Raw genomic sequence first — 23,325 nt, 5'->3', positions numbered from 1 at the left:
CCATGGATTCCTTTCTTTTTCATACGGAAAACACTGCAACTCATTTGATGTTTGTTGAGTGCTTACCTGGAATTGTAGATTCTGGTCATCCACCAGAATCCATAAATCATCCTTCAGAGGTAGCAGAATCTTATTATAGGTCTTTTGCACACATACTCACTGTGTCATAAAAAAAAAAGTATTAGCCCCCTTCTCAAATTCTTGTATTTTAATATAGTTTACCCTGTCTGTTTAAGATCATTAAACAAATCTAAATATTACATAAATATAACCCAAGTGAACTTAAAATGCTGTTTATGATGGTGATATCGTTTATTACCCCCCATGTTATCTGGCTCTTTGTGGAAAAGGTAGTGGAAGAAGAAGTGAGATCAGTAAGAACTGATTGGGCCATCCTCTGTAGCAACAATTGAAATAAGGCGTTCCCCATAACCGGTAATGAGATCTTTCACATCTGTGTGGAGATATTTTGGTTGTCTCTTTCCTGCAGATTTGTTTGAATTCAGGAAAAATAAAGGGGTTTCAAATACTGTATGAACATCCTTTTTTTTAGGGTAGTGCCACCATGTCAATCGGACTCATGTTTGGACTTTGACGAAGCCATTTCAAAAATCTTTTTTTTTTTTTTAAAGCCTTTAAGAACTTGACTTGCTGTTGTATTGTTACCCTCCTGTAGAACCACTGTGTTTCAGCTTGCAGTGACAAACTCATGGCTGAACATTCTCCTTCAGGATTTTCTATTAAAGGGCAGAGTTCATGGTTCATCGATTACAGCAATCTGTCCAGGTCCAGAAGGACAAAAGCGCCCCTAGACCATCACTCGACCACGTTTGATTGTTGCTGGTAATCTTATTCTAAAACGCTGTGTTACATTTAAACCAGATGTAACTAGATGTACTTTCTACAAAACTCAACTTTCATCTTGTCAGTTCATATACCGTAATATTCTCCCAAAAGTCTTGAAGATTATGCAGATGTGTTTCTGCAAAAAGATCACTTGGTTCTTATTGGTCAGCAGTGGTTTTTGCTTTGTAACTCCCAAGGGTGCCATTTTTTCCTCATTATCGTCATGAACACTGAACTTAAATGAGGAAAGGGAGGCCTGCAGTTCTTTCAAAGTTGTCCTGGGTTCCTTTATGATCTGCTGGATGAGGTGTCACTGTTCTCTTGGGGTAATCTTTATAGACCACACACACCTGGGAAGGTTCACCACTGTTCCATGTTTTCTTCATGTGAGGATCATGGTGTTCCCTGTGGCTGGCTGGAATCCTAAAGCTTTAGAAATTGCTTTTGTAACCCTTTCCTGACTTATAGAGGTCAATTACTTTATTTCTTGACTGTTCCACAATTTCTCAGGATCATGTCATTTTGTTAGAGTTTTTTTATGTCTTTTGTCTGACTTGATTTTGTCGCAACAGATTCCGTTAAAGTGATTTCTCGATTGAACAAGTCTCCAGATTAATCAGATTTGGGTATAATCCCTGAAAATTAACCAAAAATCGTCAATGAATTCACAACAGGAGTAACATTAACACTAATATTGGCCATGTATATTCTATTTTAATAATCTTCAAAAATTTGGACTCTTATTGTTAAACCGCATACAGTCAACTTGATAATTGAATCATGTCACTAAGGACCACCATGCGCTCATTAAAAGCGAACACAGTCACTCAGCAAACTGGCATATTTTTTACAGTACAGTTTGGTTGCAGTCAATTTGTAATAACAAAATAGCCATCTTGGTGGCATCTTGCTCAATTTGTATTTTTAACAGCATACCTACTTATAATACAAAGAAACTGAAATAGAATGGAAATGAAGCTTCAAAGGCACCTTATGGTTAGATGGGAACTTGCCATAATGGCAACACTGACCACGCTTTTGCAAACCTCTCCGTCTGTTAACAGCCATTTTGGGACAAAAACGCTGCATCCATCGGCGAGGGTACTCTAAATTACAGAATCCGCTAGGTAAAATGTATCTTAAAAACAGAACAAAAACAATCTTCCAATCACCAAGCACTTCCTCCCTCCTGAAGTTGAACTTACATATTTCAGACTATGGTGGTGTTTTCCTTAAAGAAAATGACATTTTATTCAAATGCAAACCATTTTTTTTGATGAAATGAATGAATAGAAAAAATGAAAAATAGGTGTTATAAAATTCCAACTTAAAAGAAAACATTACAGCTTTTTGTTATGTTTCACTGGAGCAGTCAAGCTCACAGCAGTCTTCCTCTACACTCGGTGGAGCCGCAGCAGCATAGCAGCACTTTACCCTCCACGCTGCCCACCTCATAGTTGTAATCCCACGTAAGCTCCGTGCCAGCCCGGATGCGCCTGCACAATCACAAGAACACAAGGTGATGAAATTCCAAATAAATGCAGCACTGTCACATCATTGCAACCCTTGAGCATGAAATTTTCCCCACGACCATTGAGTGTCAAACTCACTTGCTGGCGAAAAAAGCCACCCATGGGAACCTCAAGTCATGCGTGTCCACAAAGACATTTTGGACAAAGAGATTAGGACTGCAACTGTGCTGTGGCAAAAAAAAAAAAAAAACATAAATAAAAAAGACAGGCTAGAGATGATGAGTGATCAAACATTCATGATGAAGCAAAACTAATTTGCAGAGCACACTTACGTTCAAGTAGCGGCCGAGGTTTCCCTCCAGCTTTGCATCAATGATGTAACACGACTCTTCCCCGTCGAAGAATTGTCGGGTGTTTCTGGGGCCGGTCTCCCCACCCATGCCAGTCTGTCCCTGCTGCCCCGACTTCCCTCCCAGGCCGCCCTGGGACACCCCGGCTCCAGGCACGCCCGTTTTCACCATCATGCCGTGACCGGTCTTTAGAGCGATGCCGCGGGTGGATTTCACAGCCACCTGCTTCTTAACCACACCTGAGGAAGGAAGGTGAAGTGGGTAAAGTTAGAAGCATGTAAGGAGGATGCTAGCATTCATTCTCTCTTCTTACCCAGGGTGGCTTTCTCTTTCTCCTTGTTGTCATCAGATCCTGAGCTGATGGTTTGGACGTCATCGCTGTCTGAAAGCGTCGTCACGTCCGGCTTCTTTGCCATGTCGGGCTTCACTTGGCTGCGAGTTAAAAAGTGAATGTTAGCATTGAAACCTGCTATTTGACTGATAATATGTTTGATTTGAAGTAGCGAGTCTTTAACGCACCTCTTATTGTCTCCAGGGTCCTGCGATAGAAACAGAGATTCAGGATTCAAAACATCAAAATCAAGGCATACTATTCAGTAACTTGTCAGGCTACACGAGAGGGATGAAAAAAATGCCGTGGAATTGAACTACAACTCAGCAATTGCAGTTTACTTTGACACGTCTCATGGAACATAAGGCATGTATTAGAAACCATCCATATGATGTAGTACAGTCATAATAAAACTAGACTTTACACAGCTGTGATCCACTTGATCAGTAGTGGCCGACAATTAGCATGTGAGTTTAATTACAATGAAGAAATTTGACTACAGTAAGTTAGCACCCATTTTTTTCTGTCATTACTGTTGGTGTGACCTTACTGGTTACAGTACATGACTCGAATAGAGAATACTTTTGAAGATACACAATATACAGTACAAAAATATATATAGTAAATGTAAAGTAAAAGACATTGCTTCATCTTGTGATCAGATATCAGTTCTAGGTTTTTCTAAATCTCACTGATCGGTGATCTTTGCCAAAAATCCCGATAATTTAAAGCCTGAATAAAACTTAATTCCAAAAACAATTTATGACTGACCATCATCATCAATTTCTTTTTCAAGACTCACCTTCTTAATTCCCTGGCTGGTGAGCCACGATGCCACTTTGCTTTTTCCCATCTCCTCTGGCACAGGGAGCGACTTTTCTTCGCCTTTGGACGGGGTAGGATTGCCATCCTTACTGTCTTGACTCCCTGAGGAATGAGGAAAGCATTACCAAGACAAATCTTGATCTTTTAGGATATCTTGAATCATCCTGAAGTGTTCAAATGTCCCTTTTATTGTATTATCACCCAAAAAAACACTGGCACTAGGGCGAACTGTGAATAGCCAGATTAATCATCCAGAGTTGGATTCGTCAAAGTCTTGGCACTCTAAGTACTGTATTTTCCGCATTATAAGGCGCACCCGCATTTATAAGGCAACCTTCAATGACTGACCTACTATAAAACATTTTCATATATAAGGCACTCCGCACTATAAGGCCCATAGAATAGACGCTACAGTAGAGTCCGGGGTTACGTTATGCATCCATTATATGGAGCTGCGCTAAATACTCAATATTGATCCATATATAAAGCGCACCGGATTATACGGCGCACTTTCAGCTTTTGAGAAAATTTAAATGCTTTTAGGTGTGCCTCATAGTGAGGCAAATACGATACGTTACCAGGCAGTGGAAAAGGGCCTTTAGAAACCCTACAAAAATAAATGATGGGGCATAATGATGTAATTTTGGAACCCATTCTGGATCCTTCACTTCACTCTGAAAGCTCACCTTCCTTGTGGCCTTTAGCCTGTCCGCGGGTGGTATAACTCCTCCACACAGAGCTGCTGCTGAAGTAGGTGTCCTTGACAAACGTGTCGTCTGAACTGTCGCTCTCGTCACTCTTTGATTCTTTCTCTTCCTCATCGTTGCTTTCCTCGGATGACCTAGAGCTCCCAGCTGTGGGAGTAAAGAAGAAAGAACATGTCAGCGAAACAAAGAAGGACTTAAGTCACATACTTATTCCGACTGGGACTCACCCTTTTTGCCCTGCCGTCCGAAGGAGTTAGTCACTAAGGCAGACGGTTGGATTTTTAACCTGGTCATGTCCACACCGCTGCCCTCGCTGTCAGAACAGTGAGCCTCACTCTCGTAGCCTTCTTTGAAGTTCTCTACGCTCTCAATATGATCCAGGTTAGCAAAATACTCGTCGCCCATCTCTAAGCCTTCTTTATCAGCAAAGTCGTCTGTCAGGATTTTACCTAGAAGGAAGCGAATACCCCAAATGTTGTCAAGCAAACGTCATGAGACTTCAGCTCAGTAATCATCTCAAGCACATCATATGTTTAAAATCCGTTATGCCTGCACATGTCTAAAAGGTATTCACAATAGTGGGATTTTCAACCTGGAATATTTAATAAATAAAGTAATTGTTTTGTTTCAGAAATTAGAAGACAATCAGAGACTTTGGAGTAATAACAAGCTTTGTGTATAGTTTTCATTCTCCAGCTATGAAACCCGGACGTGACTGACGTACCAGCATAGATACAGACGAACGAGCCTTTGGCCACGTCGTCCAAGCAGCGGATGCCCCAGCCTTTGTTCTGGGTCTTGAAGAGCTGAAGACGCACCTGCAGACCATGCTGCACTAATCGGTTGGTGCACATTTGAGAGCAACACTTGCACCGCTTATTACACTCGTAGATACTGGGCAGTAGGGAAAAAAAGAGCAAATGAGACATTATGTTATGTGGTGCCTTTCTATCTAGTCAAGTTCAAATTTCTGACCCTGTGGGGAGGCACTCCTCTAAGCGCTTGTTAAGAAATCCAGCATTTGGGTTTATTTGTCCTCCCGGAGTGCAACCGGTAGCCTGTAGTGTCAACTGGTGGCAAGAACATTTGGACCTGAAAGGAAGGCACAAGGACTCTTTGAACAGAAAACTTGCTCTACTACAGGCTGAGCAGCACAATGGACTGGTAGTTTGCAGGCCTGCCTTCAAATTGTGACGTTTTAGTGTTCAACCGTCCTGTGTGACGTTTACATTTCCTGTGCTTGTCTGAATATTCTCTGTGTAGCCTGGCTTCCTCCCACAATGAAAAACATGCATCTTGGGTTTACTGAAATGACGAAATTGTCATAGATGTGAATGTGAGTGGTTATTTGTCTTTATATGCCCTGTGATGATTGGTCCAATCTATATCCAACCTCTTCTGTGGAAGTCAACTGGGTTAGGCTGAACAATGACTGTAATGAGATTTAGGGCTATAGAAAATGGATGGGAAATTGTCTACACTGCATCCCACAGGACATGTGAAATTCCTTATCCTATACACGAATGCAATTAGCATGTACAGTAAAAAAGGTGGGGAAGAAAAAAAGTTTGAAAACCACTGTGCTTACCAGTCATCCATCGTGTGGCCTAAATCAGAATCCCGATGAAATTTTGATTAATTACCCAGCCTGAGGTCTAATAATTTTGTCCATGACTGTAGACAAACCTTCAGGCGAACATTTAAACATAAAGACATTTTAAGAGCACTTCATAAATCCAATAAGAATCTTTAAGGAATCTGGGAGGAACCTGGAGTACCAGAGAAAACCCATGCAAGCACAGTGAGAACATCCATACTCAAAGGAAGGAAGGAGCCAAGATTCGATACCTCGTACATTAGCAGAAAAGATGGATGGATGGATGAAGTCGTTTGACTTACTTGTCCTGACAGCCATCGGTGCAATCACACCCAACCAGGAAGTCTGTACTTGTGTTGATATACACTCCGTCTTCAGGAATGCGCTCTTTGCCTTGAAAAGTCATTAAATGTGTCAACCTCAAGGCTGAATCGATATGTCATTAACTGTATCCATTCCGTTCTTACTGTAGGCAACTTGAGGGGGTGGTGTGGAATCAATCTCGTTGACACAGGAGAGCGGGATATCCTCGTTTCCTCCAGTGATGTCTGGGATGTAATAGAAGGGCCTCAGCGGCTGAAAATTGCGGTCCACCAGCACGTAGGGGTCGAGACAGAACATTTCCAAAAAGATGAAGTCACAGGTAGTCTGGAAGAGGTACCGCTGGATCTCGGCCATGTTACGTAGGCAGAGGCCACATGGGGCTTTGTAGATCACATGGAAAGTCATCTACAGTGGGAAGGATTAAGAAATATTTGCTTACATTGTGTTGACACCCTTCATAATAAATCAAGGGTTGCAAAAGATTGGTTAGTTCCCGCTGTATTTTAATTATTTGCTACACAAATATATTTGCCATCTACACTAAATTTTGCACTGGTAGCACAGGTGCGACCAACTGAAAAAGTTGGTGGCAGTCCATAATTTGCACATAACTGGGTTGCGTTTTTGTTTGGAGAGGTAATGCAGGACCATGAATGCTCTTGAATAGTTGACTTAATTGCCATACCATCGTTTGACATAAAGAATGACAGTACAAAAAACATTGAATTCATATTTGAAATCACGACTGAACTATAAGTTTACAAAATGCCTTACTGATCAACACTTGTCATGCATGATGAAATTTGTCTAGAATGCCCATCACCCTGCTAAACGTCGTACCAATTGCAGAAAGTTTTATTTTAACATTTGTGTGTGAATTAATGTTTAAACAGCAACATATTGAAATAGCTATGCAAACTAAATAGAAGTGTTGATTTAAAGTAAAAAAATAAAAATGAAAAAAGTCATTATTTCCAGATATATTTCCATGCCGCTCATGTTGAGTACATGCACAAAGACGTAGCTAACCAGAGATAAAGTTACAAATATTGTAAATTCTTAGTTTTAAGTTGTGCAAACATCATGTTTTACAGTGTGGGGAGACCGGTGACAGTGTGTACAATTTCCACTGAAGTCAGAATTTATAGTTTGACACGCAAGGCCAGTTTGTGTACTCCCAGTGCTTCTCAGTCTTACAGACGTATAAAAAAAACAAACAAAAAAAAAACAGAACAATACAGCTATCTTGCTTGAATTCCATCTTAGTCTTGTAAGATTTGTTTGTCTTTTCCTTTAGATTAGACTTCAGAAAGAGGGTGATTAATAAATGGAGGGGACGGAACAATGTCCATGAATCTAAGCGGGTAAAAGCTTCATGTGCCCCCTTGTCACAGCACCTCCTCAGCCCGATTAAGAAGGGGACCGCGCCGCCTTACAATGATGAACGGGAAACCAAAAAGGACAAATATAGAGAATAGCAGAGGCATGGCAAGAAAGGAGAACTGAGAGGAACATGAACAACGGTGCACACAAGAGAACGTTTATCACTAAACCGATTCACATGAGATTGTTTACTTGCTTCAGAGCTAGTTGCTCTTTTAGTGAAACCGAACTACTTAACTATTCAATGTGTGTGGGAAAACAAAACAACATTTAATATGTCCCGTTTTCCCCAGAGAGTAAAAGTAAAAATAAAAACACGGCCTTCTATGTTCAGGAAGTCCGACGTGAACGATTTACCCTGCGACCAATTGGGGCAACGTCTTTCTAAAAGAGTTGATTACTATTTGAGAAACAAAGCCAAGCACTGCTCGGCAAAGATGGAAAGCATACTCCAGGGCTCACCTTGCGGTTGACTTTGCGCCGCCCCGTCATGCGTCTGAAGTCGTACAGCAGCGGTATGAGGAGAGGGTTCTTTCCCCGGTGAATGTCCGGCTTTGCCGGCCGAACGCGGTTCAAACAAGCCGGCTGGCAAATGTGCTCCATGTAGAAGATACGGTCGGCAGGGGCGCGGTAGGACGGCTGGTGCGGAATGGTGGCTACTGGGTGGGGCATTATGGGCGGGGTGGCAGGAGTGGTCACCAGTCTGGGTTGCAAATGAGCTGGGCTGGTACTCACTGCGGGACTGTTTATTCTTTCACCACAAAAAGAGATTTAAAAGAAACATTCTTGTGAACTCAATGCTACAGTACCACTTATTGCTAATTACTGTGAGGTTGGCAGTTCACCTTGGCATGTTGCCAGGGCTGGAGGTGAGAGACTGCATAACTTTGGAAGCATGAGTGCCGCCTACACCTGGAACGAAAGGAGAAGTACTCTTCTTGGCCATCTGATGTTTGCTGCTTCTAGGCCACACAAAGAGGAAAGACATGCATTGTATATTGTTGGAATATTTCATAATCAAAATAGTCAAAATATCACATACTCAGGACGTGACGATTGAGTGACATGACTGCTTGGTGAGGTTGTTGGTGTCTGTTGAGTTTGAGCTGGGAGTACACTCTTAACCGGAGAGGCTCCAATGGGAGAGGCGCCAACATGACCGTCACTGGTGTACTGGACAACAGGGCCCTTACTCCTCAATGCACCTACAGGCCATAACAAGCAGCAAACGAATAAAATGTGAAACTCTGATAACAAGTAATAATTGTCCAAAAAACGTTGTAGTGAATACTATCTACACACACACACACAAAAAAAAAAAAATTGTAGAATATTGAAATTAACACGAAAGCTGTATAAAAGTGCTTGATTTAAAAATAACACACGATTTTGAACGGAACTCTGATAAAAAAATGGGTCTATATATATATATATATATATATATATATATATATATATATATATACACACACATACATACATACATACACACCCATTCTCTTAGCTGCTTATCCTCACGAGGTCACAGGAGTGCTGGAGCCTATCCCAGCTGTCAACGGGCAGGAGATGGGGTACACCCTGAACTGGTTGCCAGCCGATCGCAGGGCACAGAGACAAACAGACGCACTCACAATCACATCTAGGGGCAATTTAGAGTCTCCAATTAATTTGCATGGTTTTTGGGATGTGGGAGGAAACCGGAGTGCCCGGAGAAAACCCACGCAGGCAGAGGGAAAACATGCAAACTCCACAGAGGCGGGACCAGGATTGAACCCGGGGCCTCAGAACTGTGAGGCCAAGGCTTTCCAGCTGAGTCCACTGTGCCGCTTATATATAAAAAACATAGACCAAAGTAGTGAAATTATTCAACGTCTCAATTTCTTCATTAAATATATTTCCAAATGTGTTATTGGCATGACAATTTCACCAGATGTTGGGACAAGCCAAGTAATCCACAAATGCAAAAAGTAGAACAGATAAGATCAGAAATTAAGTTTATTATAATAATAATATAAAAAAAAAGTTTTGAACATGTAATTTTTTTTGTAACAAAGGCCTTTTGTTTGTTCCTCCTGTACTGTAAAATGATCGCATGCATTGCTCTAGTGTAGTTTTGGCCCATTTCTCCACACAAGGACAAATCTCGAAGCTTTCGTCATTAGACTTTGAGTTTAAGAACTTTCCATAGATTTTTGATTGGATTCAAGTTAGGTAATTGCCTGGGCCATTCTACCAGCGATACAATTTTTTCTTTGAAAATAAGTGAAAGTTTCTTTGAGAGTATGTTTTGGCTCATTGTTTTGATGAAATATGCAGCCTCATTTCATTTTCATTATTATCATAGATGAAGCAGATTTTCTGTCAAGAATCTTTCGCTACATTTGGCCATTCATTCTCCCTATAATAATATAAATATAATAAATGTGAAATTTACCAGTACGATCTGCTGAAAATCAGCCCCACAACATCATGTTCCCATCTTCGAAGTTCACTGTTAGTGTGATGCTTCTTGGGTGCACTTCCATTTCTCCTCCAAACGTGGTGTGCATTAGATCATCCAAACAGTTCAATTTTGTTGTCATCAGACGAGACTATATACACCCAGTCGATCAGTCTTGTCCAAATGTTGTTCAACAAATTTCAAACGAGCTTTGAAATGCTTTTATTTTTTCAGCAATGAGGTGTTGCGTGGTCAGCGCGTATAAAGGCCATGGCGGCAGACCGCATTACTCACGGTTTTCCTTCTGACTGCAGTACCTGCTAATTCCAAGTCTTTTGGTAGCTCGCCACAGCTCGTCCTTGTGTCTTGGACAACTCTTTTGATTATTCTTTGCACTCCCTTGTCAGAAATTTTGCGAGGAGCACCTGATCGAGGCAAATTTACGGTGGTGCGATTGACTTTCCACTTGCGTATTATGGCCCCAACCGTGCTCACTGGAATGCTCAGAAGTTTAGCGATGCACCTGTAACCAATGCCATCGTGATGTTTTGCAACAATGACTTTGCGATCGTCTTGAGACAGCTCTCTGGTCTTCACCATTACAAGATGAGTCTTGACCTGAAACCTTTTCGTAGGCCATCAATTAGGACTGAACCAGCTGATCTTCATTTACACTGACAAGGGGCTGCTGTGCTCTGTGATTATTGATAGATTTTAGGTGTTGTCTTGGGTTTCCATTGCTTTTTGCACCAATCTTCCTTCCCGTTTTCTATACTTTCTCCTGCCATTTCACATTTTCAAACATCATTTCTAATCTTATTCTACTTTCTCTGTATTTCGGGATTACATGTTGTTACCAACATTTGGTAAATTTTCTGGTCAATAGTACCTTTGTAAGTACATTTATTTAGTGAGAAATAATGGTGATGTGTTAAATACATATTTCAGCTGCTGGATATTGTTCACTACCCCAAAAGAATCACAATCAACAATATTATTGATGCTGCTAATCTAATATCAGCGAATATTCATTCAAGTATATCCTTTTTAAATAATTAACTTAATTGTCGAGAATATTGAACAGTTGCATTGTAATTTAGAGCCATAAAAAGATATCTTGGATAAATAAATGAAAAAATGTAAAGAAAATGGGCTCAGGCTTTGTTCACAAAAATGACCTTAAAACATTCAGCATCTGGTACAAAAGGTATCGAAACATTAACCTAAGACGCCAAATGAAATGTCTTGTAAATTTGATTGGTACTTTGGTCTGCATAATTACGATGTGAGCAACTTTTCAAAAAGTAATTTTTTTTGTTTTGTTTTTTTCCCCCTATAATGTTATGCATTGATAGTACATAGTTTGGTGTTGACAGAAAAGTAAACCTCAAGAAAACCAGTCGAGGAATGAGCAAGTTACGTCTATATTTTCAATGTTCATGTATAGCCTTTGATGGGAATGTGAATATGCCAAGTTCAAACTATAAACACAATCTTTATCTTAAAAGTTTTGAAACACCTATTTAACTTATTTTTATGCAATGAGCTGAAGGCTTGGAATTGACCCCTCCGTACAGGGCACTTAACCACGCCTCCTGAAGTGACGTCACGCCACGTGCGCTCACGTAAGACAAACAATAAAAATGGCAAATACAATATAATACATTCTGAACTGAGACAGACTCTATGCTTGTGATTTCATTCAAATCAACGATATATTATAGATTCTAAATACAATACATTCTTAACTGAGAGAGACGCCATGCTTCTGATTTCATTCAATCATTCACACGTAGCAATGTTATGCTAGCGGAGAACGTCTCATTCATTTATACGAGACGTGTATTAAAAATCAAATTTAGGGCATATCTTCGTGCAAACACCGTCTGGTTAAGCTTCTGGCCGCGAGCCAGCAAGAAATCAATACGTTTGTGCAGTCCGATCATCGCTAAATATCGCTCAACAAAGAATAAGTGTGTCAATCGTTCACACGCAGCAGTGTTATGCTAGCGAAGAACTTCGAATTCATTTATACTAGACATGTATTGAAAATCAAATATAGGGCATACCTTCGTGCAAACATATGTGTTCCGGTTGATATTAGATGGATTTAGTTGATGATGCGGTCTTCCACAAAGTTTGATCCATCGAAGGCATTTTTCGTATTGGGTCTTCGATTTTGGAAAGGGTACGAATCGAACTCCACCAACTAGCCTTTCAGGATACCTGTCGTTACTATTACAAAGTCCGTGACTACACCTCTTAACCATATTTTTTGTTAAATAACCCAAATACGCGATAAAACGCTAACTAACCCTATACTGGACCATGCAATGTTGTCTGAGAAAATGGCGGGAGCAAAAACGGGCTTTGGTCTATGCAGATCTCTGGCCTCTGATTGGTCAGTGACGCGGATTGCGCAATATCCACGGAGGGGTCAATTGAATTTTGTTTGTAGATTGATTCCGTGGTATTTGTTGCGATGAGAATACTGTAATTGATTTGTTCTGTGCTTAATTTCAGAGAAAAATTAGAAATTAAACTTGCAACTTCAATTAAAAAAAAAAAAAAAAGCTAAAACACAGGCATTGCAAAACTTTGGACTGTTTGTATATTATTATTTTACTTATTTATTAATTGTTTTACCTGGATATTATTTTAATTGTTCCTGGATTACTTTATGGTAATCATTTTAAGTTATTTAGAGAAGAGTTTTAGTACGTGAATAAATCAATTCTTAAATCAATAATCATGTTTATTAAAAATGATTTAAAATGTATTTAATAATTACCCAGGATTAGTGTGCCTAATGAAGAGGCAGGCGAGTGTATGTAAATTGGTGTTACCCATATTGGGTCGTGTTCTCAGCTGGCCAGCCAGCTTCTTCTCCTGGGTGTTGGCAGTGGTCATCTTCAAATTGAACATTGGCTCCAACCTGGTGGAGCCTCTGTAGATCCACTCACTCCTCTTATCATCCTAATTCACAGCAAACAAGAGTGACTCTTTGTCCAGTTCACTTAACAATATACAGTAGAATTAAAGTCACACCCCTGTTCAAATGGCAAGTTTTTGTGATGTTAAAACAGAGAGGAAGAGAAATCATTTGGAAACATTTCCACATATGATGTGACATATAGACAGGGACAAAATTGTTGGCGGCCCTCTGTTAATGAAAGAAAGCCCCAACAGTGGTCATAGAAATAACTTGACTAATTGGTTGTACGGGACCAATGCAATTTTAGAGTTACATCCAGTAATTCTTGTCAGTTTTTTTTTTCATTGGATGTTGACTGTCTTCCACTGTGTCACACTGTATATTAAATGCAATGAGTTTTGTAACCTTGTCCAAATTGATACTTTTGAACAATGAGATCCCTCTGATGGTGTGGAAGATCTCTGCAGGGCATGTCTTGCACTGTGACTACAATAATGTCAGCAAGGGCATGCTAGAACATCTAAAGTTCATTCAGGGTGAATCAGACAAGCACTTTAAGTTATGTACTGAACTTTATTTAACACCACACCCCAATTCTAAAAGTCTATGCACATTTGTGCAACAACATGATCTCTTCCTCTCCTGAAAATATTTAAGGTTTATATTTTTACAATTGAGTTTTACAGGTCATAAGTCACATAAAAAACTTACATTAAAAATAGCATTTGAACAGAGGTAAATGTTTTTTTTTTTTTATCTTAATTGTATTATTTTTCAATGTTAGTTCATTTCATTAAGTCTTTTTTTTGTTACCAGAAAAAGAATCTTGACCAAGCTGCCATCCACTTCTTCGACTTTACTCTTCCACCAGGTTCCCTCCCATTCTGTTTTGATGATCTGGCCCACTTTGAGGAGCACCATCGGCCTGCTGGGATATGCTGTGATGTACTCTTCAATGAAATCTCGGCACGACGTGTCTTCGATGTCCTCCCATGTACGTTTCACTGTCAATCGAATCAAACTTAAATTGGTACTCATACCAGGTAAACTGGATACTGAAGAAACATAGGGGCAGTGGTCCAGTGACCAAGCCGCTCTTTTTGGGACTGGTCGGGGAGGCTTTGATTGGGGAGCGGGGGTGGTCGGTGCCTTTTCATTGGTTAGGACCTCTGCCGGACAGGCTTGCTGACTCCCCACACCTAGAGCTCAAAACGTTCTTCGATGTGTTGGCTCCCCAACTCTGTAGACCAGTTGACTAACTTACATGTAATATGATGTTCATTCACTAATAAGTTCAACAGAAACACTATGGGCTTTAATTACTACTAACAACAACATTCCAGGTTATACTAACATATCAACTCAAAGTTTCTTACAGTTGTTTTAGACACTAAAAAAGAATTCCACGCATCACTTGTCCGTAGCATTGCCTTGCTCATTTTCCACATTCTGTCTTGCCCTTTTCTGTCCTCTTATCTGGTCCTGTAGATTAGGTATTGCAAGCCCTCACCGGGTGTGTGTGTCCTCCACCCCATCAAATAAAAACACAATTTGATTGTTCTAATGTTAATAGTCTTCAAATATCTAGACTGTTTCACCATTGTTCTGCTGTGCAAACTCCTATTCCCCATATCCACATTATCCATCTCTCTGTCCCCTAATATTCCTTTTGTCCAGCTGTATTTTCAACAAATATGAGAATAATAAAAATAAACTGAAGGAATATTTCAAACTCCCCTGTTCCACAACAAAACCATTCTAGCATAAAAGGACCACCATTCTGAAAGGCCAAAACAGTTGAAGAAGACAGGTTTTCAAAATAAACATATAAATAATAATCTAGCCATATGGGAAAAAGCAGGTATGAGATTTTTCAATTACATGGAAAAGTATTGTGTGTGAAACTATTTCCCAGTATCATTAATAGGTTAAAGAATACTCAAAGGAACTATTACAGACCTCAAAACATTTAGTCCACAAATGTAGCATATATCTTAAATATTTACTGTAGCCATAGCAGTACTTCAGAAAAGGGTGCTTATGACAACATTTCCTAACACCTGACCTGAAGTGTGAGCGCAGGATTAAAAGAATATAAAAAATACTGCGGTCCAACAGTGTAAAACCTATCAAGAAAAGAAAACATCCTTACTTGGTCTGCACACAGGGAAGAGGTCTGGTAGGTTCACGTAGGAAGCGTAGCCGTCATCAAAGAAGATCAAAAACCTGCGAGACACACAGCACGTCAGGCAACCATTTAAATGTCCACTCTCTTTTGACCTTTGTTTGACCTCATCTACCAACCTCATTTGATTTTTGGTGGTGGGCATCTCTGCTACGATGCCAGCATAGAGCCACATTTGGTGGCTGTCCTTGTACTTGGCCACTACACGGGCCCCCACAAACAGACTCTCTAGGGTGGGGTTGTAATCGAAAGCCACATGGTTCCCAGAGAGCAGACTCTTGCCTTTATCAAACTTCACTTTGTATTTAAATGTATTTGAGCCTGAAGATGTACAGAATACAATGAGTGAGTGAGCCTTGAACTTTGAATGTCATCCTTGAAAATAAATGTGTGAGTCACGCACCGATGGCGTTGATGGCAACAAGGGCGCCTTTATGCCAGGTCTTCATGCGTTTCTTTCCCAGAATGCTCATGCCCACTCGGAGCTCATCTTCTCTCTTTTTGGGGCTAGTGTGGCCCACAGGATTGGCAAGAATCTGAGATACAATAACGGCTGGCGGTGCAGGGTAGGTACCTGAGGGTGGGAAAACATCTCACGCAAACACATTACAAATCTAACACTGTGTGTATATCCGTGTGTGTGTGGGCACACGCGTGCATGTATGTGTATGTGCGCATGACAGTATGGTGACCTGGCTGAGTTGGCGATCTGGGTAATGAAGTCCCTGAAGAAGGCCTGGTGACTATTTGGACTAATTTGTTGACCTGTTCAGCAGTTTTCTTAAGTGCAGTGGACGTATCCTAAACAGCGCAGCAAAAAAATAAATAAAAATAAAAAAATATCCGACAATGAGGCCATGTCCATATAAACACAGATAAGTATGCTTCCACATTCCACACAAGCTTATTATAGTCAGTGAAAATTTACAAAAGCAAAACTAAATTTGAAAAAATAAAAACAAACAAACGAAATAAAAGGACTATCTATTTATTTATTATATCAATGAGTAATTAACTAAAATTACATTTTAAGAAAAAACTATCAATTCGTTTTATGAACCCCTTATCCTCACAAGGGTCGTACAGTAAATTAGCATGTCTACTTGCGATGTGAATGTAATAAAGCCACTCACTGCTTGCCACACATTTGTAGAACATTGTTTGGTAAGTTGTTTTCTCTGGGCACTTCAGTTTTCCTCCCACATTCAAAATAACCCATGCAAATTTAATTGGAGACTCTAAATTGCCCCTAGGTGTGATTGGGAGTGTGACTGTTATCTGTCTCCATGTGCTTTGCGATTGGCTGGCAACCAGTTCAGGGTGTACCCCGCCTCCTGCATGATGACAGCTGGGATTGGCCCCGCAACCCTTGTGAGGATAAACGCCTCAGAAAATGGATGGATGGATGTTAGGTAAGTTACTGATCCAAGCCTCATTTGTTGATCAGTTTTGTTTTAGTGTTTTGTTGTTGAATCAGACAAACCGTGCACCCGGTGGGAATGACTGGGTTGTTTGATTCTCAACATGTCAGAAAATAGCCAATGTCAATCACTTTTTCAAAAGCTGAATGAATGAATGAATATCTGAATTGTGTATATATATTTTTTTACATTAAATGCAAAGTTAAATAGATTGACTTGACAGAGGACAACGAAAATCAAAAGTAGTCCAATTTGACTAAAAATCTAAGGATTCAAAATCTTAAATATAAAAAGCGGTTCAATTCCTTTTCACTTCCTTTCCATCCATCAATCATTCCATTCCAACTCATTCCATCAGTTAATTATATGGACAGTTGTGGTTTGTAAATTACTTGTATTTTAACAATAGATGTTGCACAATTTTCCTTAATGCATTTTCCTCTTATGACAATGGTTTGGTAAATTTAGTCAAGATCGGGAGTGTTATGAATGCGCTGTTGACATTTTATGAACCATCTTGTACAAAGTGCTTAATTAATGTCTAACTTTACAAAGTTGAAAAAAAAAATCTTTATAACCACAAAGTAATTGAGGACACTGAAGCAATGCTGTGCTGTAGGTGAAGAATGTGAGGTGGACCACCATCTAAAATCAATTCCTTAATTGTGTTTGATTGAAAACAAAAACTAACACTAACATGTACAAAGCTCCAACCAAGACAATGAGCCAATGACAGTGAGACAAAAAATGAAATGAGTGTTTTTGGATTGTGTATGTTAACTTCTGGATTTAAATGTATGTATTTGAACTATGCATACCTGAATCCAACTGCTTCTTTGTGTAACATCATGGAACAGTCAAAACAAACCAGGCAAACATTTAACCCAAGTAGTACAGTCAATGGTAACAAATACTAAAGTAATGTACTTTGTACTAAATTTGAACTAGGACAAAAGTCATGAAAAATCGGTCATTATTCAGGCATCTAGCCATTTGAAAAAATTAATGCTAATCCTAAATGACCTGAAATGAGAAAAGTCCCGTCATATTTCATGTCAGACAGTGACAGTGACTGCCTTTGTCTTTTTGTAAAGGAGGTGCAAACATGGTTTCAACTGTATCGTCAGAAGAAAAAAGTTCTCGGAAAGAAGATCGCTTAGAACAATATTGTCAAACTTTTCATGGTCCGCCTTACCATTGTCTCTTGGATTGTAATGCAGGGTTTCTGTGGCGGGACCACTGAAATGTAGAAAAGAAGAGAAACAAGTGATCACTTGTTAGTCATGAGAACAATGAAATGGCATTCAGGTTCAAGGAAGCCATGTTGATTGCAGAGATTTCCTGGGCCGCTTAAAATCTTTCCTTCACTTCACATGACCCAAAGGAGTGGGCAACATGAGCCTGGTGATATGATCACAGTATTTTACATGTTTCTAAATAAATCAATTGTCAAAAATTGTTACTGATAAATTTGATCATTGATTGGTTGTTGATGCGAGTAGAGTCAAAATCTCATGTCTGTAAATAATTTGTGGAGTGCTGAGAGTCAACACATGAGAGAAGTCACGTGCAGATCATCTCGTCCTCTTGGAACATTTTCAACATCTACGTAGTAACAGAACATATGGCAGCGGCACAGAACAAAGTATAGTGAATCCGGAAAATTTGGCACCTTAGATCAACTCACTTGACAACAAGCAGTAGTTTGGGAGCGTTTCGTGTGTATTTCAAACAGAAGAAGGATCAATACCTTTTCTCTGTTACAATGATCAATAGAGCTTGTGCACGTGACGTCACCATTTTCACAGCGCCATGTTGCCGGTCAAAAAGAGCTGCTCGACAGTGTGGAGGACATTGAACCGGAGCAGAAAATTCACAATGCCGAGACGTGTTGTGCTGTTGGTTACAACAGACGAGACAGATATTCAAAGAGGTCATTCTAGAGCATACCAGCTGAAAAGACCAGAAAAGATCGATGGATTTGGGCAATTAAACGTGATGGATTGTGCCCAACCAAATACACACGCCTGTGAAGTGTTCATTTAATTTCAGGTAGGAATTATTCTTAATTTCAAATTACGAAGTATTTATAATGCCAAATTGATGCATTTGAGAACAATGCCTTTAAAAAAAAAAAAAAAACTGTCACAGATAACGTTTAGAGGTGTGTGCACGTGGCCGCAATACGCTTCCGTGTTGAGGAGCCGACTCGGCCGTCCTCTTTTTTTTCCTAATCATAGTTAATGAATGCAGTTTGTGCAAAACCAGGGGTCATTTATTTAAATATTGGTATTTGTATTGAATACTAGCTGAAAAGATCGATGGACATAAATCCTATGGTGTTGTAAACGTACACACAATCACTAAATCTGCTCAGCAAATAGCTTCTTCTCAAAGTCATGTAAGCAATCATGTTGCTGGAGGGCCCAATGCATGTTTTGTTGGGACAAAATTGAAATCGTGGCAAGTGAATGTCGACTCCCATTTGATGTTCATGTTCTGGTTAAAAAAAAAAAAAAAAATATGGCTCAAGTTACTCTTGTGTACATTCTTATTCTTTCATTGAGTACTTACGCTTACTCAAATATTTAAATGACTTGTTTTTACTTTTACTTGAGTCATATAATTCTAAAGTATACAGTACTTGTACTTGAGTATAGATACTGTACCCGCCTCTGCATATTCTATATTACTATATTATTACAGTGTCCCTTTCCTTACTGAAAACAACTTTTTGTAAACATGTATTGTTTTTAAGGGGATGCTGGAGTGGTTTAATGGAATTTCCACTCATTTAAATGGGGAAAGATGATAACTCAAATTGCGGATTTTGGCAGTATCTTACTTGACGCATCACTTTTGGACATTTAAGAACACTTACGGCAGCCGACAGCAATGACGTCGTCATCGTCGTCATCATCATCTATCTCAATAACCTCCGAGGCCAGCAGGCCCCCACCGCCGTCTTCGTCCTCTGAGCTGCTTTTGTACACCAGGCCATTCTTCTGGTAGGTCTCCCTCACCAGCTTCTCACACTCCACCAGCGACCTGAGGGGGAACACGATGAAGCTTCAGCACACGCAAAAGCCCCTCGGTACAAATGTCCGCGCCACGTTCGACTACTTGTTGGCGTCATTGAGGAGCTTCTCCGTTGCGGCCTCCTCTTGTTCCTTCTGCTCCACCCACTCTGTCAGCTCGGTGAGCTGAGCCTGCTTCTTCTGCACCACCTCACTTTTCTCCACAATTTCGTCGATCCATTTCTTCAACTCGTCCAGAGAGACACCGAGCTCTTCCCCCAGACTTGAATCCCAGCCCTCCACCTCCATTCTGAAAGAGTCACATTCAAGTGAGAGTAATGTGCTTTTCTGAAGTAACAAGGAAAAATGTCAGTATAAGGCCCTGATAGTCTGCCCATAAGTTTACCAATAATGTCTAACATCTTGTAAGTCACTGCTTGTGTCTCTGATTGGTTGTTTTTTCTCAGCCGTAGTAATTTCTTGTACAGTGATGCCTCGGTTCTCGACTACAATCCATTCCAGAAAACGGTTCAAGAAATGATTGTTCGACAACCGAATCGATGTTTCCCATTGCAATAAATGGAAAAAGAAATAATGTGTTCCAAGCTGAAAAAAATTGGCTTTTCCTGATAATAAACTGCATAGTAGAAATACATGTATAGTTTAAATACTTTATATACTAAAATAATTTAAGAAATACATTTATTTTTTGCTTGAACTGTATGCTTTACTAGAAGAGTACAAGGCTGGGAGTGCATTGACGTATCTGTAGCAACTCAGCCCCCAGCCTTGTAAATTTTTTTATTAACAAAAGCTCAGAATAACTTGAAACAAGCAACTTGCCATGATTTGGGGTTGATGAGAAAAACAACAGTCACTACCGGGAAACGTCTGTGTACAGAGGCCACGTGATACTGAATGACCATAGCTCACTTGTTAGAGCATTGGTTTGGTAAACCAGGGGACGTGAGTTCGTATCGCACTGGGGGCCTCCACTCTCAAGAGGGGTTGCGTCAGGAAGAGCATCCGGCATAAAAACTGTGCCAAACAAATGTGAGCGTTCATCTGAGATGTCACGCTGTGGCCACCCCTAACGGGACAAGCCGAAAGAAATCTACCTACAAAACTGTGCTGGTTGCAAAACGCGTCATAAGTGGGTTAGCTGCTTGCGTTGCGCGCAATATGTTATCTCCAGGTTTTGTCGGGGGCGTTCGAATACCGATTTTTGTTCGAAAACAGACGCAAGAAAAGAATCTTGAAATTTTCGTTCAAAAAAACGGTTTCTTCGAAAATGGGGACATTCAAGAACTGAGGCTTTACTGTATATCTAATTGGAAAAAAACTCATAAGTCTCAGAGTGATTGTGAAGTCAAAATTAGAGATCTGATTAAAGACGTCATTGATCGGCTCCGCAAAACACTAATAAAAATCCAACATCCAAAATAGCACATACATTAATTTCTGGATGTACTTTTTGAACTCTAATAGAAGACCATTAATTTGGTATGTTTGCCAGTATGTCTCACTGGCATAAATAGATGAAAAAAAACAATTAACTACACAAGTCTATACAGTGAATGAACAGGTCATTTAAATACACTAATTTCTCTATGTTGTGATGTTTTTTTAATTTGCTGATCAGCCCCCAAAAGACAAACTATTAGTAAGCAAGGAAGACGATAACTGATATTTGGAGCAAATTTTCATTTGGAGTCAAGATTGTAGTATTTCCATATTTCAACGCCATGGAAAAAGTATGGACTCCTTTCTCAGACTTATATTTTTTTTGCATGTTTTCCCCCTTTATTTCAGATCATGAAACAAATGTACAGTATATCAGAGAAATATAACCCATGGGAACTTAAAATCCCGTTTTTAAAAGGTGATGTCAGTGATTTAAAAAAATAAAAAACTATTCCAAGTTACCTCCCCCGAGAGAGAGAGAAAGAGCGAGTTCCTGCTTGGGGAAATATGATCACTTTATACATTAATTACCTGAGGGTCTTGGTCGAGTTTATGTGTATGGCAATCAAACGAGTCATGTTGCGTTCAAGTGCTCACATTCCCTCCCCCTCCACCCTTTCTCTCCCTTGCAGTCTCGCTCACGTCTTCAATTTTCGTCGTTCAATGCAAGACCAACAAGCACACGATATGTTACGGCCAAGAGGGGGGCTTCATTTCAAATCAAACGGATTAGCACGTTAGCCTAGCTTTACCGCTGAGAAATCAACCCGTGCTGAGCGACAGATGCAGCAAACGAGTACAAGCCACACAAACATATATTCTCTCTATATAATACGCCACAGAGACCAGAGTGGAGCAAGAAGAGGGTTTAAATGGAAAGCTTACCCCTCGCTAATATCCATCTTCTTGCGTATTCGTACCCTCACATGAACAGCTAGCTACCCGAAGCTAGCAGCGAAATAAAGGGCTGCATGTTGTGCTTCCCGGGGTTATCCGAGTGGGCGGCGATAGTTTCGCCGCCATATACACCTAATCACCGCCCCTCAGTTGTGTTAACATACAAACGCACACCGTGTTTTTTTCCCCCGTTTATCCATCCATCCATCTACCAAGCCGCTAATCCTCACAAGTTTATTTAGTCATTCAATTTTAAAACGTGTTTACTAATAATCAATTAAACTCCAGCTACTTAAAGAGCAAGTTCTGATGTTAAATTATTGTACTAATTACATTTACTCTTCTTCTTAGTGTCCACTCTGGCATACGTCATCATATGCCTCCCTTCGCCCGATGTCGCATCACCATGCATTCCTTTCCTTACGGCGGCTGTAAAGTCCAAACACAAAAACAGAAGCGGAAACACCAAATCAAAAGCGAAAACACTTACCAGCTCAGGGAGCTCATTTTCTACCAAATCATGCCACCTACTTGTTCCCCCAAAAATTTGCAAATCGAGGTACTACTCTATTCATAGTTGAATCTGGGAATACTGTATCCCAATAACTATGATCCCTTGCATTATATCATTACAATCTCACTTTATTGTCCTTGCAAATAAACGGTTGAGACTTGAAAAAAAACTGGCCAGATATAAGCATGCACATGTAACATACTCTCAGTAACTTCCACTAACAACCCAGATTAATTATAGCTTCTCCCGACACACAAAGTCTCAGTTGAGATGCATAACTTTAACATTGCTTTATAATTGAAAAGGCTTTGACGCCATCTTAAGGAAATTCAGGGCGTTTCAAAAAGAGCACAAAAAAATCCTGAAATGTTTTCTGCAAATAGTGGGTTTATCTGCTGGGTTCTGTCGACAAAAATGTTATTTTGGATTTTATTAGCGAACCGTGAATATGTAGAGGATTAAAATGCTTGCACTTTAGACTTGCATGACAGGAATGTTAAAATGTTATCCAAAACGTCACATGAATGTTCATGAACGTTTTAAGGAATAGTTGAATTTTCTTTTTTTCAACAGTTTTCAAAATTACAATTCAGATTGTGTTTGGTTGCATGGATTCA

The 23,325-nt window shown here is 39.9% G+C and overlaps 1 protein-coding gene across 4 annotated transcripts; it reads right to left on the bottom strand.

Annotated features, from left to right (window-relative positions):
• Window positions 1-2,070: 2,070 nt before the first annotated feature.
• setdb1b (SET domain bifurcated histone lysine methyltransferase 1b) lies at window positions 2,071-22,342 on the bottom strand. Of its 4 annotated transcripts, none has more exons than XR_009795083.1 (25): window positions 21,829-22,143; window positions 19,940-20,143; window positions 19,698-19,864; window positions 18,012-18,055; window positions 16,088-16,196; window positions 15,799-15,969; window positions 15,515-15,716; window positions 15,363-15,436; window positions 14,024-14,214; window positions 13,122-13,251; window positions 8,878-9,040; window positions 8,681-8,797; window positions 8,298-8,586; window positions 6,596-6,857; window positions 6,431-6,521; window positions 5,507-5,623; window positions 5,256-5,425; window positions 4,759-4,980; window positions 4,511-4,678; window positions 3,802-3,926; window positions 3,188-3,207; window positions 2,982-3,100; window positions 2,651-2,907; window positions 2,457-2,540; window positions 2,071-2,342 (listed from the first exon to the last, which is right to left on the bottom strand). XR_009795083.1 is itself a non-coding variant. In XM_061820457.1 (25 exons), exons 1-25 carry the CDS (start codon window positions 22,197-22,199, stop codon window positions 2,225-2,227), a joined length of 3,636 nt encoding a protein of 1,211 aa, XP_061676441.1. In that variant the 5' UTR covers window positions 22,200-22,342; the 3' UTR covers window positions 2,071-2,224. The 4 variants fall into 4 exon arrangements, 3 of the variants coding, with proteins under 3 accessions (XP_061676441.1, XP_061676440.1, XP_061676439.1); XM_061820457.1 differs by lacking the exon at window positions 21,829-22,143 and adding an exon at window positions 22,183-22,342 and having other exon boundaries at window positions 2,457-2,545; XM_061820456.1 differs by having other exon boundaries at window positions 2,457-2,545; window positions 8,681-8,794; window positions 21,829-22,147.
• Window positions 22,343-23,325: the final 983 nt, after the last annotated feature.

The sequence above is a fragment of the Syngnathoides biaculeatus genome, chromosome 5 (genome assembly GCF_019802595.1).
Source record: "Syngnathoides biaculeatus isolate LvHL_M chromosome 5, ASM1980259v1, whole genome shotgun sequence".
NCBI classification, from domain to species: Eukaryota; Metazoa; Chordata; class Actinopteri; order Syngnathiformes; family Syngnathidae; genus Syngnathoides; species Syngnathoides biaculeatus.
This window is presented reverse-complemented; position numbering and strand designations above follow the sequence as displayed.